This window comes from Carettochelys insculpta, chromosome 10 (genome assembly GCF_033958435.1).
Source record: "Carettochelys insculpta isolate YL-2023 chromosome 10, ASM3395843v1, whole genome shotgun sequence".
Lineage (NCBI taxonomy): Eukaryota > Metazoa > Chordata > Testudines > Carettochelyidae > Carettochelys > Carettochelys insculpta.
In genome coordinates, this window is record NC_134146.1 from 47095000 (window position 1) to 47108718 (window position 13719).

General features: G+C 64.6%; 1 protein-coding gene across 1 annotated transcript in view; it reads left to right on the forward strand.

Annotated features, from left to right (window-relative positions):
- The window catches only part of LOC142018262 (solute carrier family 12 member 9-like), a 44751-nt gene extending 31981 nt beyond the window's left edge, over nt 1-12770 (forward strand). The window contains exons 10-13 of the mRNA XM_075003900.1: nt 5901-6093; nt 9562-9736; nt 9946-10092; nt 11465-12770. Of these exons, the coding sequence (XP_074860001.1) occupies nt 5901-6093; nt 9562-9736; nt 9946-10092; nt 11465-12258 (1309 nt within the window). The 3' untranslated portion in view covers nt 12259-12770. The remainder of the gene's footprint in view (nt 1-5900; nt 6094-9561; nt 9737-9945; nt 10093-11464) is intronic.
- Nucleotides 12771-13719: the final 949 nt, after the last annotated feature.

The following is a 13719-nucleotide window of genomic DNA, read 5'->3' on the forward strand; positions in this document are numbered from 1 at the left end:
CGTGTTCCCCAACCCCAGTGCCGTGCCCGCCTTCCCCCATGCACTGAACTGGGGGCGCCCCGTCCCCCACGTGCTTCCTCCAGCGCCCCGGGTGAAGGGAGCAGAGGCCTGGCGCTGGAGGAAGCACGTGGGGGCCCGGGGGCTGGTGTGGGACTGGAGGCACGAAGGGTTGCCGTGGTGATGGGGGGGCTGTGGCTGGAGCGACCCAGGGAGGGGCCCCTTGGCAGCGCTGAGCTAGAGAGCAATTTTCCCAGCTGGCTGCATTAGCGCAGGCGGAGGCCTGCTGGAGATGTAATTGCCGGCGCCGGGCCCTGCCTAATGGATGTTGTGATTAAGCGCTATTATGGAGCGCGCGGCGGGAGGGGGTGGGTGGTGCTGGGGGCGGGGGAGAAGCGGCTGACGGCTGCGGGGATAGGAGGCAGCCTGGGGTCTCTTTCCCTGCCAAGGAGGGCAACAGGCTGGGGTGTGGGGCTGAGATGCTGGGCTGCCCCCTCCCCCACCACAGCCCCTCTTCTCCCTCTAGCTGAGCCGAGCTCCCCCGCCCCTCTCCAGGCATAGGTTCGAGATGGTGCTGCGTCCCAATGCCCCCGCCCTCAGGGACGTGTCCGTCAGCCCCCCCCGGCTCCAGGAGAAGGGGACTGAGGCGAGGGATAGGGCTGGGCCAGGTGCTATGGCTGTATCTGAACCTGGGAGGCCTGCAGCCACTCCCGCTCTAACCACTAGGCCCCACTCCCCTCCCAAAGCTCAGTGTCCCATGTCTGTGCTCCTGCTAGCCCAGCACCTGTGCCTAGGATGGGACCAGGCAGGGGTCAGGCTGGCCGCAGGTAGCTGCAGCAGCTCAGATGTCCTCTAGCTTGTTGAGGGTCCCCCAGGCCATTGCTCAGTGACAGCTGTGATCACCCCCAGCCGCAGGCTGGCTTGATAGCTGTCAGCCGGGCATGGGCTGATGCTGGGCCCTGTCACCTCCCAGGCCATGGGCCAAGGGATGCCAGGCTGTGCCCTGCACGCTGCCATCGCGGTCCTGCTCCTGGCCCTCCCCTGGATCCTGCACGCTGGGCTGGTTAGCTGGAGCGCTGTTGGCATTCCCTCCTGTATTCGCTCTTCCCCTGCAGTGGCCCCCCCCAGTGACCAGCAACACCTGAATCCACCATGGCACCCCCAGGGGGAAGCCGTGCTGGGCAGTTCTGCTCAGTTCCCAGCCCAGCCCCCTTACTTATGGAGCAGGCCAGCTGCACTGGGGACTCCAACCCTTCCTCCTAAGGCCACGGACGTGCTCTCGCTCCAAGGTTGCAGTTGGCCAGTCAGGCTTCAGCTGTGGCCCGTGGGGGCTCTTGGTGGGCATCACATTTTGCTGCGGTCAGAAGCAGCGTTCACACTAACATTTTCCGTCCGTGGGCGGAATAAATTTTATGAGCACCGAGGCTTGTGCCAATGTGCACCACTCTAGAAGCACCCGCTGTGGGCAGTGTGCTAATCAGCTGGGCAGCGCCTGAATCTCTCCTGGGCAGCCACCTGAGCACTCAGCTTGTAGGGAACAGCAGTTGGAAGGGGTGAGGGCATCAGGCCTTGGCCCCACGTACCAAGCTGCAGAGCCGGGGGCTGAGGGCAGGAACTGGTCCCTGGGGGACCTGCTCCAGAGAGTGCCGCGCACGCCGGGCCCAAGCCAGGGCTGGCACTGACTCAGCCCACGGACTGTGGCAGCACAGCGGGTGATGAATTGTTTATGACCTGTACCTCGGCTTTTCAATGAGCGGAAACGTGTCAGTTAATAAGTTGTTTATAAGCCGTAAATCTGGGGTGCGAGAAACCAAAGTCGGGTTGTTTAAGTCTGAGTTGTGAGCTGGCGTCCCATTGGGCTGGGCACCGCCGCCGAGTTGCGAGCTGGCAGCCCGTTGGCTAAAGGATTGCCGACGAGGCTCCTGTTGGACAGCGAGCTGACTGTGAGCCCGGAGCGGGGAGCCCCATTGGTCAGTGACTTGGGGATGGGCCGTGAGGGCCGATCCCATTGGGTAGCAGCTCGGCGATGAGTTGTGAGCTGAAGGCCTGTTGGCTAATGAATCACTCGCCGACATATTTGCTTGGGAGAAGTAAATCTGGGCTGTACATTGTTGCCGAGTTGTGATTATAGTGTACCATGTTCTGTAAATCACAGGCCGCGCCATGATATACGGCACCGCCAGCAGGTTGTAATTGAAACCAAATGCAGGCAACTCGGAGGCACCAGGTCTTCCCAGCAGGGCCAATCTGTTTCCAGGGATGAGCAAAGCCAGGCAGGGATGCCCATGGCACAGCACAGCTGGCGCTTTGGGCTGCCCCGCTGTCTCCCTCCTGGAGCCCTCTCCAGAGCCTTGACTCTGCTTCTCGCTACAATAATCGTCCTGAAGAGCTCAGCCAGTGGTGGGCAGCATTTGCGAGCCACTGGGCTGTCCTAGGCCTGAACTCCTGGGCTCTGACTCATCCTTGGACAAGTCACCCTTCTGCTTTGCCTCAGTTTGCCCACCTGTGAAATGGGGACAGTGCTCTGTGCCTCGCTCAGGAACGAAAACGCTGAGTTGCAGTCTCTGCATTACCTGGCTTGGCGCAAGACTGTCGAAGTCTTGTGCCAAGGGGATTGCAGGCCTGGGCCTGGTCACCGGCTCCTTCTCTCACCCAGCCGGGAGGTGGGCCCTGTGGGATCCAACTGGGGTGCCATCGTTCCTTCTGCAGCACCTGGCCATCAAGCTCCCCCACAGGAGGAACTGCAAACCGCAGAGGGGTTCCCCTGGCCAAACGCTGCCCAGAGAGGTGATTCCCAAGAGGGGAACATGCTGCAGGGTTGTGCCCTGCGTGGTACGCACCTGCTGCTCTAGCGCCGGGCTCCAGCTCTAGGAGCCAGAATGAGGGGCAGGTGCAACCCACATGCCTAGATGTGGGTCACTCTCCCATGCAGTGGCACTTAGGCTACTCAGAGAGAGCGGCACAGCAGCTGGCTTTTAGCTCGAGCTGTAGAGGCCCCTGCACTGAGCTCTGGAGGTCCCGGGTTTAGTCCGACTGTTGGCAGTTACCCAGGCAAGAACAGCCACTACAGCACAGCATCTCATTGCTCAGCAGTGTCCAGGTGCTGGTCCCGGCCACGTGGCCTAGTGTCTGACTGCTCCCCAACCAGTGGCAGATGGGAAGCTGGCTGTGGGTGGCCCCTGGCGCTCACCCTGGCCCTGGGGCGAGGCAGAGGAGCAGTGATGGCAACAGGGCGAGGGGAGCTGGCTGGCTGCAGGACCAGCACACAGCTTGCTGCTGGGGCGGCCACACCAGCCAGGCTGAGGCTGTTGGCTTCTCTCCCCAGAGCCGCACTGGGCTGCTTTTCTCACAAAGCAATTAGCGGCCACTGATGGAATTAGCTAAGGATCCCCTGGGCTCGAGCAGCCCGACACCAGGAGAGCAGGCTGCCTGGCGGGGGGTTCCTCGGCCTTGCCAAGCGACCCACCCGGTTCACGCAGGGGGAGGTGGTCCTGGCCGTCCGGCTTGCTGCCCTGCGTGCGCCTAGCTGGGTGCAGGGGCGGTGCCGGAGCCCTGGCAGGGAGCAGGTGGCCGGGAGACCCCAGGGTCCTCAGGTTTTGCAACCAGCCAGTGTCCCCAGTCCGGTAAGACCCGCCCTGCCCCGCTGAACTGCGTGCTGGGGACGCAGGACTGCGGCCTGTGCTCTGGTGAGGTGTAACAGGGCATTAAAACCCAGCGGGGTCCTGCTCTGTGACCCCCCCCCCCCAGCCCACGCTTCCTTCTGCCCACAGCCACGCGTGTCCCTCCCCTCCCCGCCACGCTAGCTGCAGCCACCCACAAGTCAAGCGTGCCGGCGCAGGAGCAGGCAGCTGGAGGAGCACTGGCTGGTGTCGGGCGGGGCTGGGGTCCCGCTGGCCCTGCCGTCAGAGCAATAATTACTAAGTGGATCGTAACTGACAGGCCGTCTCTGCCCCCTCCCCTCCAAGCTGGCCGGGTACCACAGCCAGCAAAGAAGCCCCCCTGGGAAGGCCTCGTGGCTGAGCCGGACGTCCTCTGCATGGAAATGAGCCCTGAATTCAGGCCAGAGAGCTGAAGATGAGTGGGGAAACCGTGGCCCAGGACCAGCTCAGGGTCACACTGGGAGCGACCAGCTGCCCCATGGCCCCAGCACCTGGCTGCCGGCCACAGCTCCGCCCTGTGAGCTCCTCAGCCCAGAGCAGCTTGTCCCCTTGCAAGGTGGCTCCTCTGGGCCCATCCTGCAGGGTGCTGGGTGCTTCTCCACAGGGGCAGCTGGGCCTGCTCCGGTAGCGCCCAGCGAGAGTCGGGGAGTCGCTAGGCTGCTCTGGATCGGGCCCCTTCATCCTTCCTCAGCGGTGGGAAGTGGGAGATTGAAGGATGAAATGTTCCCTCATCACTCGATCGCCGCTGCTGCTCTTGGGCTCACGGCACCAGCTCTTCGCTGTGATCAGCAGGTCCTGCGCTCCCAGCCCTGAACCCCCCTCCCATCCTGCAGCACCGCCCGGGGAGCAGGGGCCTGGCCAGAGCACAGCTGCTGCCGTGGCTGAGGGACAGGTCGGGTGCCCATCCCCTGGGCCTGGCCTGCCGAGAACCCCTCCCTGGTACAGGCAAGCGGGGCTGCTCCTGGCTGCCTGTCCGGGGTGGGGGCCAGACAGGCACTGTTGGGGTGCAGCAGAACAGTCCAGAGCAGGGACTAGGACCTGGCCTTTTCTGCTCCCCGGCTGGGCTGGGCTGGGCTGGGCCGGTCCCCATTGGTGGAGGCACCGGGGGCAGCAGGTGGTCAGGCAGGGGAATGCTCCTGGCCTGACACCAGCCGGTGCGGCAGCAGGCGCTGGGGATGGGCCCCGGTGAGCAGCCGTGTCGCCCGCCAGCCTCCCAAGAGTTAACGTCCCAGCCAGGCTCCGCGGCGGGGGCGGGAGGGAGGGTTATGAGAATCGATTCCCCACTTAGCCGCAATCTCACTTTATTATTCATCTTTTTTTCCCTCCGAGCAGAAGCCGCCCCCCCCCACCCCCCGCCACTTTGTCTGTGGTTTGCAGGGCTGTTGCTAAGGGCTGGGGGGAGCAGCATTACCGGCCTCCCTTAAATCTTCCCAGGCAATAGCACGCAGACAGCGGGGAGAGGAGCCCAGTTAATTAAGCCATATGCAGCCCCCGCCGAGCTGAGCCCTATGCGGCTGCTGCTGCCTGTTCATAGCATGCGCCATTGGCCAGCCCGGCCCCTCCCAAGTGCTGCCCCCAAGCTGGGGGGGGCTAATTTTCCACTGGGCTCATCCCTGGGGCCGACCCCCCCCCAACCCGCCGGGTTGAAATTAAAACCACTAGAGATTCCCAGCAAGGAGGCAGCCCGGGGGAGCTCTCTGCGCACACACCCTGGGCCCCTGCTGCCCTGCCCTGCCCGGCTGTCCCCCGTGGAGGCTGAGGGGGAGTCAGCCCGGCTGTGCCAGGCTCAGGGCTGTGCCCATTGGGGGGGACAGGGCTCTTCCATTCTTGTCAGGCGGAGGACTGGGCCAGCACCCCCTGGCTGCATGGTGCAGACATGGCCGGGTTGTGCTGAATGAGCCGTGCCCGGCCTAGAAGGCAGCTGGGGTCCATCCTGCAGGCACTAGGCCTTGGAGGGGGGTTGGGACCATGGGCTGTAGGGCCCGCCACTGACTCGGCCCTCCCCCGATGCCCCTGCCCACAGGGGTCAGTCGTGCTGGGGTTCGGTTCTCCCCTTGGCCGCGCTCATGGGGGGGAGTCTCCCCAGCAGCCCCCAAGTCCCCAGGTCGGTTAGACCCAACCTGATCCCTCAGGTCCCATCTGAGCGCCCCCTTCCCCCCACCCTCTGCTCGCTAGCCCAGGGGCCGGCTGTCGGCACGGCTCCCGCTGCCCCTGCTGAGGTACCTCCTCCGCTGTCCCCTGCAGGCCCACGTTCCAGTACTTCACCTGGCACACCTGTGTGCTGGGCATCCTGGGCTGCGGCGTCATGATGTTCCTCATCAGCCCCATCTACGCCTCGGCCAGCGTGGTCTTCATGCTGCTGCTCCTGCTGGCCCTACACTACCTGTCGCCGAGCAGCAGCTGGGGCTACATCAGCCAGGCTCTCATCTTCCACCAGGTAAGCACCCGCAGGCAGGTGAGCTCGGTCCTGCCTGCTCCCAGGTGCCTCCCTCCCTGTCCTGGGCCCTGCTCCCACAATCTCCTTCCTCCCTGACTGCCCTCCCCGTGGTGCTGTGGTATTCCCAGCTCCCTGCTCTTTCAGAGCAGTCTCCCACCCCGCGAGGGTGTCTCCCTGGCACGGCCTGCACCCGGCCCCGTTCCCCAGTGTTGAGTTCACAGTCCCAAGGGGCCTCCCCACCCCCCGTGTGGTAGGCACGTCACCCACCCAGCTGGTCACTTGGGGTCTTCAGTTCAGCACCGAAAACACCCGTTAGAGTTTATAGGACTCTCTCCTTGGGAGCAGTACTTCTGCGTGGCTCAGCAGGCATTGATGGGTAGCGCCCGCTGTTGCTGGTATTCTGCCAGGGGGCAGGAGGGCACTGGGGCAGGAGGGTGGGTCTCCTCTCACTGGTATTGGTGCAAATCTGGGGTGGGGGGGGGATTGAAGTACCTCAGAAGCAGGAAGCCTGCTGCACAGCCCATGGGGCCAGTGGACAATTGAGATACTAAAGGAGTATTCAAGGACGATCGGGCCATTGCAGAGACTCTAAATGAATTCTTTGCATCAGTTTTCACGGCTGAGAGTGTGAGGGAGATTCCCACACCTGAGCCATTCTTTTTAGGTGACAGATCTGAGAAACTGTCCCAGATTGAGGTGTCATTAAAGGAGGTTTTGGAACCAATTGATAAACTGAACAGTGACGAGCCACTGGTACCTGATGGCATTCGCCCAAGAGTTCTGAAAGAACTCGCATCTGAAACTGCAGAACTACTAACCGTCGTCTGTAACCTATCATTTAAATCTGCTTCTGTGCCAAAGGACTACTGTTGTGATGTTCCTCGTCAGCTGTTAGGATAGCTGATGTGATGCCAGTTTTTAAAAAAGGATCCTGAGGCGATCCTGGCAATTACAGGCTGATAAGCCTGACTTCAATCCTGGGCAAAAGGTATAGTAAAGACCAGCATTGTCAGACACATGGATGACCGTGATTTGTTCGGGAAGAGTCAACGTGGTTTCTGTAAAGGGAAATCATGCCTCCCCAATCTATTAGAATTCTCTGAGAGGGTCAGCAAGCCCGTGGACAAGGGAGATCCTGTGAATATTGTGTACTTAGCCTTTGACAAGGTCCCTCACCAAAGGCTCTTATGCCAAGTAAGCTGTGACTGGCAAGGGTGACCCATGGGGAAAGAGAGGCTTATGTGCCCCCCAACAAACACCATGGGAGGAGGGGCAGGGGGCCAGTGAGCAGAGGTGTCCCATTCATGGGACAGTTCGTCCAACAGCCCTGGGCCTTGTGTTCTGGGGGCCTCACAGGGCCCAGCAAGGGGCTGGTGCCAGCTGCAGAGCCCCTCGCCCCACATTTAGTGGCAGCTGTGGAAAGCCGAGCAAAGCAGATGGAGGAGAGCAGGTGGTGGGGGGTGACCCCTTCTGCTGGCAGCAGGCCTCCCCAGTGCATCACTTGGGAGAGAGGCCTTAGCAGAGGAGCAGAGTGGGGGGCAGGAAGCAGTGGGGCCCTCCCCCGGGCGAGGGGGGAGTTGGGGAAGAGTGGTGGGTGAGTGGTCATTTGACCCATGCCCCCGCTCATGTGTCCTCTCCTGGATTGGTCAGGGTTTAAAAGATGGGAAACAAGAGGTGGGCGTAAATAATGGGGTTTCAGAATGGAGAGCCGGAAGCAGGGGTGTCCCCCAGGGGCCCGTACTGGGACCAATCCTATTCCACATCTTCAGAAGTGATCTGGCACCAGGGGCGCACAGCCAGGTGGGGAAATTTGCCTGGGGTACGAATCTACTCGAGCTCAGGAAGTCCCTGGCAGGCAGCAAAGAGCTACAAAGGCTCTCGCGAAACTTCGGCACCAGCAGCAAAACGGCAGATGCGAGTTTCTTTGGATACCTGCAAAGGACTGCAGGTTGGGAACCTTCTCCCCTTGACATTTAACCGGCCAGCGTCTGAATGAGCTGATCCCGCTCAAGGAAGAGACCTTGAAGTCACTGTGGAGAGTTCTCTGAAAACATCCCCTCCATGCTCAGCAGCGGGGACAGCCACAAACAGGCCGCTGGGAATCATTAAGAGAACAGGACAGAAAGTATCCTACGGCCTTTATAGAACTCCCCGTCACGCCCCCGTCTCGAGCGCTGTCTCAGCCGGGGTTGCCTCCTTTCCAAAGATTTGTTGAATTGGAAAAGGCTCAGAGCAGGGCAACCAAAAGGCGTAAGAAAGGGGCATGGAGCAGCTTCCACGTGGAGGGAGGTGACTGCGACTGGGGCTTGCAGCGTGGGAGAGACACACCTGAGGGGGGTTGCGACAGCGATCGAGGTCCCGACGTGCAGGGAAAGTTGCAGAACACAAGAGCAGGAGGTGGGCAGCTGGCTTCAGACAAGCCAGAGGCAGAGTTTCTTCACACAGCGCGCGGCTGTCCGGTGGAACTCCTCGCCAGGGAGGTGGTGAAGTCAGACTCTAGCAGGGTGTGTTCAGAAAAGAGCTGGAGAAGTTCCTGGAGGACAGGTCCCTGGGTGGCTGTTAGCCGGGTGGGCAGAGCCGGCGTCCCTACCCTTTGCAGCAGGGCGTGCTGCACAGAGCCAGCCCCTGGCTGGGGCAGTGATCGTGGTGAGCAAGGCAGCGCCTGCAGGCAGGACGAACCAGCAGCTCCCATCATCCCTGCGTGGCTGGTGGGCTGCAGAGCTAGTGGCTCGCGGGGGACTGGGCTTTGAGCAGCAGAACCTGCCACTCCTGGGCAGCGCTTGGCGAGCCTACCCCCTTGGGCTCAGTCCCCCTGGGAACTCGCCTAACCCTTTGGGAGCCAGGCCTGTGGCTCCTTCTAGCCATGGGGTGCCCAGAACTGGCAGCAGCCCCCTTGGGGTGCAAATGTCCTAGGGCCCTGCAGAGGGACTCTCCCCTCCCAGCGGTGGTGCCTGAGGCTGGCTGTGCCCATGGGGCTCAGGGAGGCGTGTGCCCTAGTGTAGACAGGGTTCAGGTGCCGGAGTAGAAGCTGTGCCCTGGCGCTCACCTTTCTGATGGCAGGAGCAAACACCTCCCCAGCCCAGCTCTGGCTGGCTTCCCTCACTCCCTTCCCCCCAGGACAGGCTGGCTCATCCTCCCCTGGCCTCATCTGGCTTGGCCAGGCCCCATTGTCGGAGCACAGTGCATGTACCCAGCCTGCCTGGTGCCTGGCCCATCCCCGCCTGCCCCACACTGAAGCTGCCGACCCCAGTGCCCAGGCCAGGCCCAGGCCCCCGCCACACACACACTCGAGCGTGGCTCCCTGGCTTTCTCCCCACAGCCCCCATGGCTGGCTCTGAGGCAGGCCGTGCCTGCGGCCATGGGTGGGTAACTGGGCCGTGTGGCCGGCTTCCTCCAGGGCTAACGAGAAGCCATTGAATCGGGGGAGTCCTAGCAGGGCCCTGATTGCCCACTCTGCCCTGCCGCCAGGTCCGGAAGTACCTGCTCATGCTGGACGTCCGTAAGGAGCACGTCAAGTTCTGGCGCCCCCAGGTGCTGCTGGTGGTTCACAACCCCAGGTCCTGCCTCCCGCTGATCAGCTTCGTCAACGACCTGAAGAAGAGCGGCCTGTATGTGCTGGGCCACGTGGAGCTGGCAGAGTTAGGTGAGTGCCAGCCCCTTGCTGGGCACCAGCTCTGCCGGCGCAGGGCCCCCTGCCGGGCACAACGGGTGCTGGTACCGGGCTGGTGTGGGTGGTGGCGCGGTGACAGCCAGGCCGTAGGGAAGGGCCGGGGGGGAGCCGTGGAGCTGAGCCGAGGCTGCCCTGCTCCAGGAGCTGAGGGGCCACGGCTGACGCTGCCCGTCTCTCCCCAGACTCCCTGCCCGCCGACCCCCTGCAGACCCAGACCGACTCCTGGCTCCTGCTGGTCGACAGGCTGAACATCAAAGCCTTCGTGAACCTCACGCTGGCCGACTCGGTGAGACACGGCATCCAGCAGCTGCTCTTCATCTCCGGCCTGGGTGAGTCCCGCCTGCCGCCACACCAGTGCTCTGCGGGCCAGGCTGCCTCCCCACCACGTGCGTGGCTGTCACACCGGTGCACTGTGCGGGCCAGGCTGCCTCCCCCCCACGTGCGTGGCTGTCGCACCGGTGCACTGTGCGGGCCAGGCTGCCTCCCCCCCACGTGCGTGGCTGTCGCACTGGTGCACTGTGCGTGCCAGGCTGCCTCCCCCCCACGTGTGTGGCTGTCGCACCGGTGCACTGTGTGTGCCAGGCTGCCTCCCCCGTGCGTGGCTGTCATACCAACCACAAGCCCTCCCATGCTAGGTGGCGGGAGCCTGAGAGTGCTGGCAGGACATGGCTTTGCTTCCCACAGGATGCCAGCTCCTCACACCTCCCTGGGAGCCCTGGAGCCAGGGACCCGGCCTAGCTCAGGGCACGTGCTCAGCTGGGGCTAAGGGGGAGGGCTGGTGCCACAGACCCACAGGATTGGTGACAGGGCTCCAACTTTGGAATGGTCTCCAGGAAGTCCCGTCGGGTGCCAGACCCTCAAGCTTCCTCCAGGGCCAGCCCCACGGCTTCCTACCTCTATAGGCCGAGCCCTGGGCCTGCACCCCCTGCGTCGCGCTGCTCCGCGAGGCCCCCGGGCAGACCCCGAGGGAGGCCTGGCCACTCTCCAGGGGCACCGCAGCCCTCAGGGGGTGCTCAGCCAGCGCAGCGCCTGACGGGTTCCTCAGTCAATGGGCCCAGCGCTGGGCATCCCTGCTTAGCCCGGAGAAAACACAGTCGCAGGCTGGGCCTGGCCAGCCCGAGCCCCCAGCCCCAACCCAGCTCTCTGTATCCCCATTCAGCGTGTGCCCAGACTGCCCCCCACAGCCCACGCTAACTTTCACCACCCCCCCGGCCGACATGGGAGACGGGGCCATCCCGGAGGCGGCTCGCTAGGTACCAAAGCCCCAGTGATGGGGTTACCCGTCGTCCGCTCGAGCCCTCCATTGCTATGGGACTTCTGGTCCGGCAGTGCTGGAGCCATTCACCCCGTGCCGCTGAGCCTCTGCAGAGAACCAGCAGCCTCTCTGCCCCCTAGAGTGCCCAGCGCTGCATGGGGGAAACTGAGGCACCGCCTGCCTCAAAATGAGATAAGTGAAAATCCCCACATCCTCCCACCTGGCCTGGGGTCTGCAGGCCCCGGCTCTGCGCAGTTGGGCAGAGCATGGCCCCAGCCGGCACCGAGCCAGTCAGGCAGGTAGAGGGTGGCACAGTGGGCCCTCACCAGCCTCGGTGCTGCTCTGAGACAGGCCAGCAGCTGCAGCCCCCAAGCACCCCCCTCGGGGAGCGGGAGGCCTGGGAGCTGCCGGCCCAGCAGCTAACGGTGCCCCGCTCTGTCCGGCAGGTGGCATGAGGCCGAACACCATCGTGATGGGCTTCTACGACAGCGCAGAGCCGCAGGACGGGCTGGCGCAGCACCCGGCCTTTGAGGGCACCGAGGCGGCGGCACAGCTGAGCTTCCCGCCGGTGCGGGGCGCGGGGGGCCCCCGGCGGCTGTCGCCCCAGGAGTACGTGGCCGTGGTGGCCGACGCAGTGAAGATGCTGCGGAACGTGCTGCTGGCCCGCTCCTTCGCGCGCTTCGCCCGGGGCCGGGCGCCCGCCATCGACGTCTGGCCCCTCAACCTGCTGCGCCCGGACAGCGCCCGCTACGCCGACACCTGCAGCCTCTTCCTGCTGCAGATGGCCTGCGTGCTCGGCATGGCCCGCTCGTGGCGCCGCGCCCAGCTCCGCCTCTTCCTGTGCGTGGAGGCCGGCGCCCGCCCCCGCAGCCGGGAGGACAAGCTGCGCCAGCTGCTGAAGGAGCTGCGCATCCAGGCCACCATCTGCACGGTGCCCTGGGACGCCGTGGTGGCCCTGCACTGGCAGAAGCAGCAGGAGCTGCAGGCCCGGCCCGAGGAGGCAGCCACCAACTTCCCCAGCAACGCCACCTGCGTCTCCGACGAGTACCTGAAGGCGGCCAACCGGCTGATCCTGGAGCAGAGCCCTGCCCCCACCCTCCGCTTCCTCTACCTGCCCCGGCCCCCGGCCGACACCAGCCTCTACGCCAGCTACCTGCACCAGCTGGAGCTGCTCACGCGGGACCTGGGCCCCACGCTGCTGGTGCACGGGGTCAGCGCCGTCACCAGCACTGAGCTCTAGCCACAGCCGCTGGGCTCAGCGCTACCCCCACACTCACTCAGGTCTGCCCCTGCTGGGCACAGGGCTTGTCCCTCCCCACCCTGGCCGTCCGCAGCTGGCATGGGTGGCTGGTTGTTGCAGGGACCCATTGGGCTCTGCTCCCCGAAGCCAGGCCCCACGGCATCCTGGCCCTGTCGGCGCACGGTGGGGGCGAGGCCCGGGGATGCCTTCACGACGCCTGCTCGGAGAACGCCCAGCAGAGCAGCCGGGCTCGGCACTGGGCCGCCTGGGCTCTGACTGGGGGTGAGTGGCTGAACTTCTCCGTCCTCTGCTGCAGAGAGGTCACCCCTGAACAGCCGGGGCAGCTGTGACCGGCAGGGAGCCTGGCCAGCCGTGACAGGCGCCCGGGAATCCTGCGGTCCCTGGCGGCTGGGGCCAGGCAGCGCAGGCCAAGGCCCTGGCAGGTGCCATGGCCCGGCAGCTCCATTGTCACTGAAACGTTGCAGAAATAAAGCTGCCCTGGCAGGCTGCAGGCAGAACCCGGCCTGGCTTGTCACTTCGGCGCGTTGATGCTGTTCCCCCACCACCACTTGCTACCCACCAGGCTGGCACGGCCCAGTGCAGGGATCTCTGCCCGGCAGCCTGCCCCTTCCTGTGGGCACCGCAGGAGGGCAGAGTGGTGGGGGCGGGAGGCAGACAGGCTGGCTGGGGCAGGTGACGGCAGGTGACTGATGGCCGCGGCGCCTGGCTCGGGGAGAGCTGTGCTCTGGGTGGAGATGGGGCCCAGGGGCTGTCTGAGGCCCAGCTGTGGAGAGGGACGTGGGGCAGAGCCTGGCTGCTCGCAGGGGCAGGAGAGGCCGTAGGTGGAGCGGCTGAGCAGACGGACTCTGCAGAGGCTGGTCCCAGGTGGGCTGTGGAGAGGGGGCAGCCGGACACTGGGCGAGTGAGAGGCGGGCAGTGGGGCCGGGCCCGTGCTGGGGGAATGCTGGAGATGGGGGGAGTAGGAGCTCAGTGGCCAGCCAGGCTGAGCTCTGTCTGGCCAGGAGCCAGGCTGGGAGGGCGGGAGTGCTGCCCCAGCAGCAGCCAGGGGCATCACTGGGAGCCCACCCCAACCAGCACCGGCCCCCCCGGCTGCCAAAGCCAGGCTGCCCAGGGCCGGAGGGGGAGAGGCAGGAGGGGCTGCCTCTGGCTGGGCCTGGGTGGGAGTGGGGTCAGAACCTGCACCCCTCTGCCAGAGAGAACAATGCACCCCAGCGGTTTCTCTGCTGGGCCAGGCCCAGGGGCTCCCTGCTCCTTCCACCGTGGCCATCCCCCCGGGCCCTGATCCTGCGCCATCCCCTGTGGTTACTCCATGCAGGGCCCTGTGCCCTATTGCAGGCGCCTTCCTCGCCCCCTGCTGGGCTCTGCTCCCCCCCAGCCCCACCATGTCCCCCTGGGCTCTGCCCCCAGCCCCATCACGTCCCCCTGGGCTCTGACCCTGCA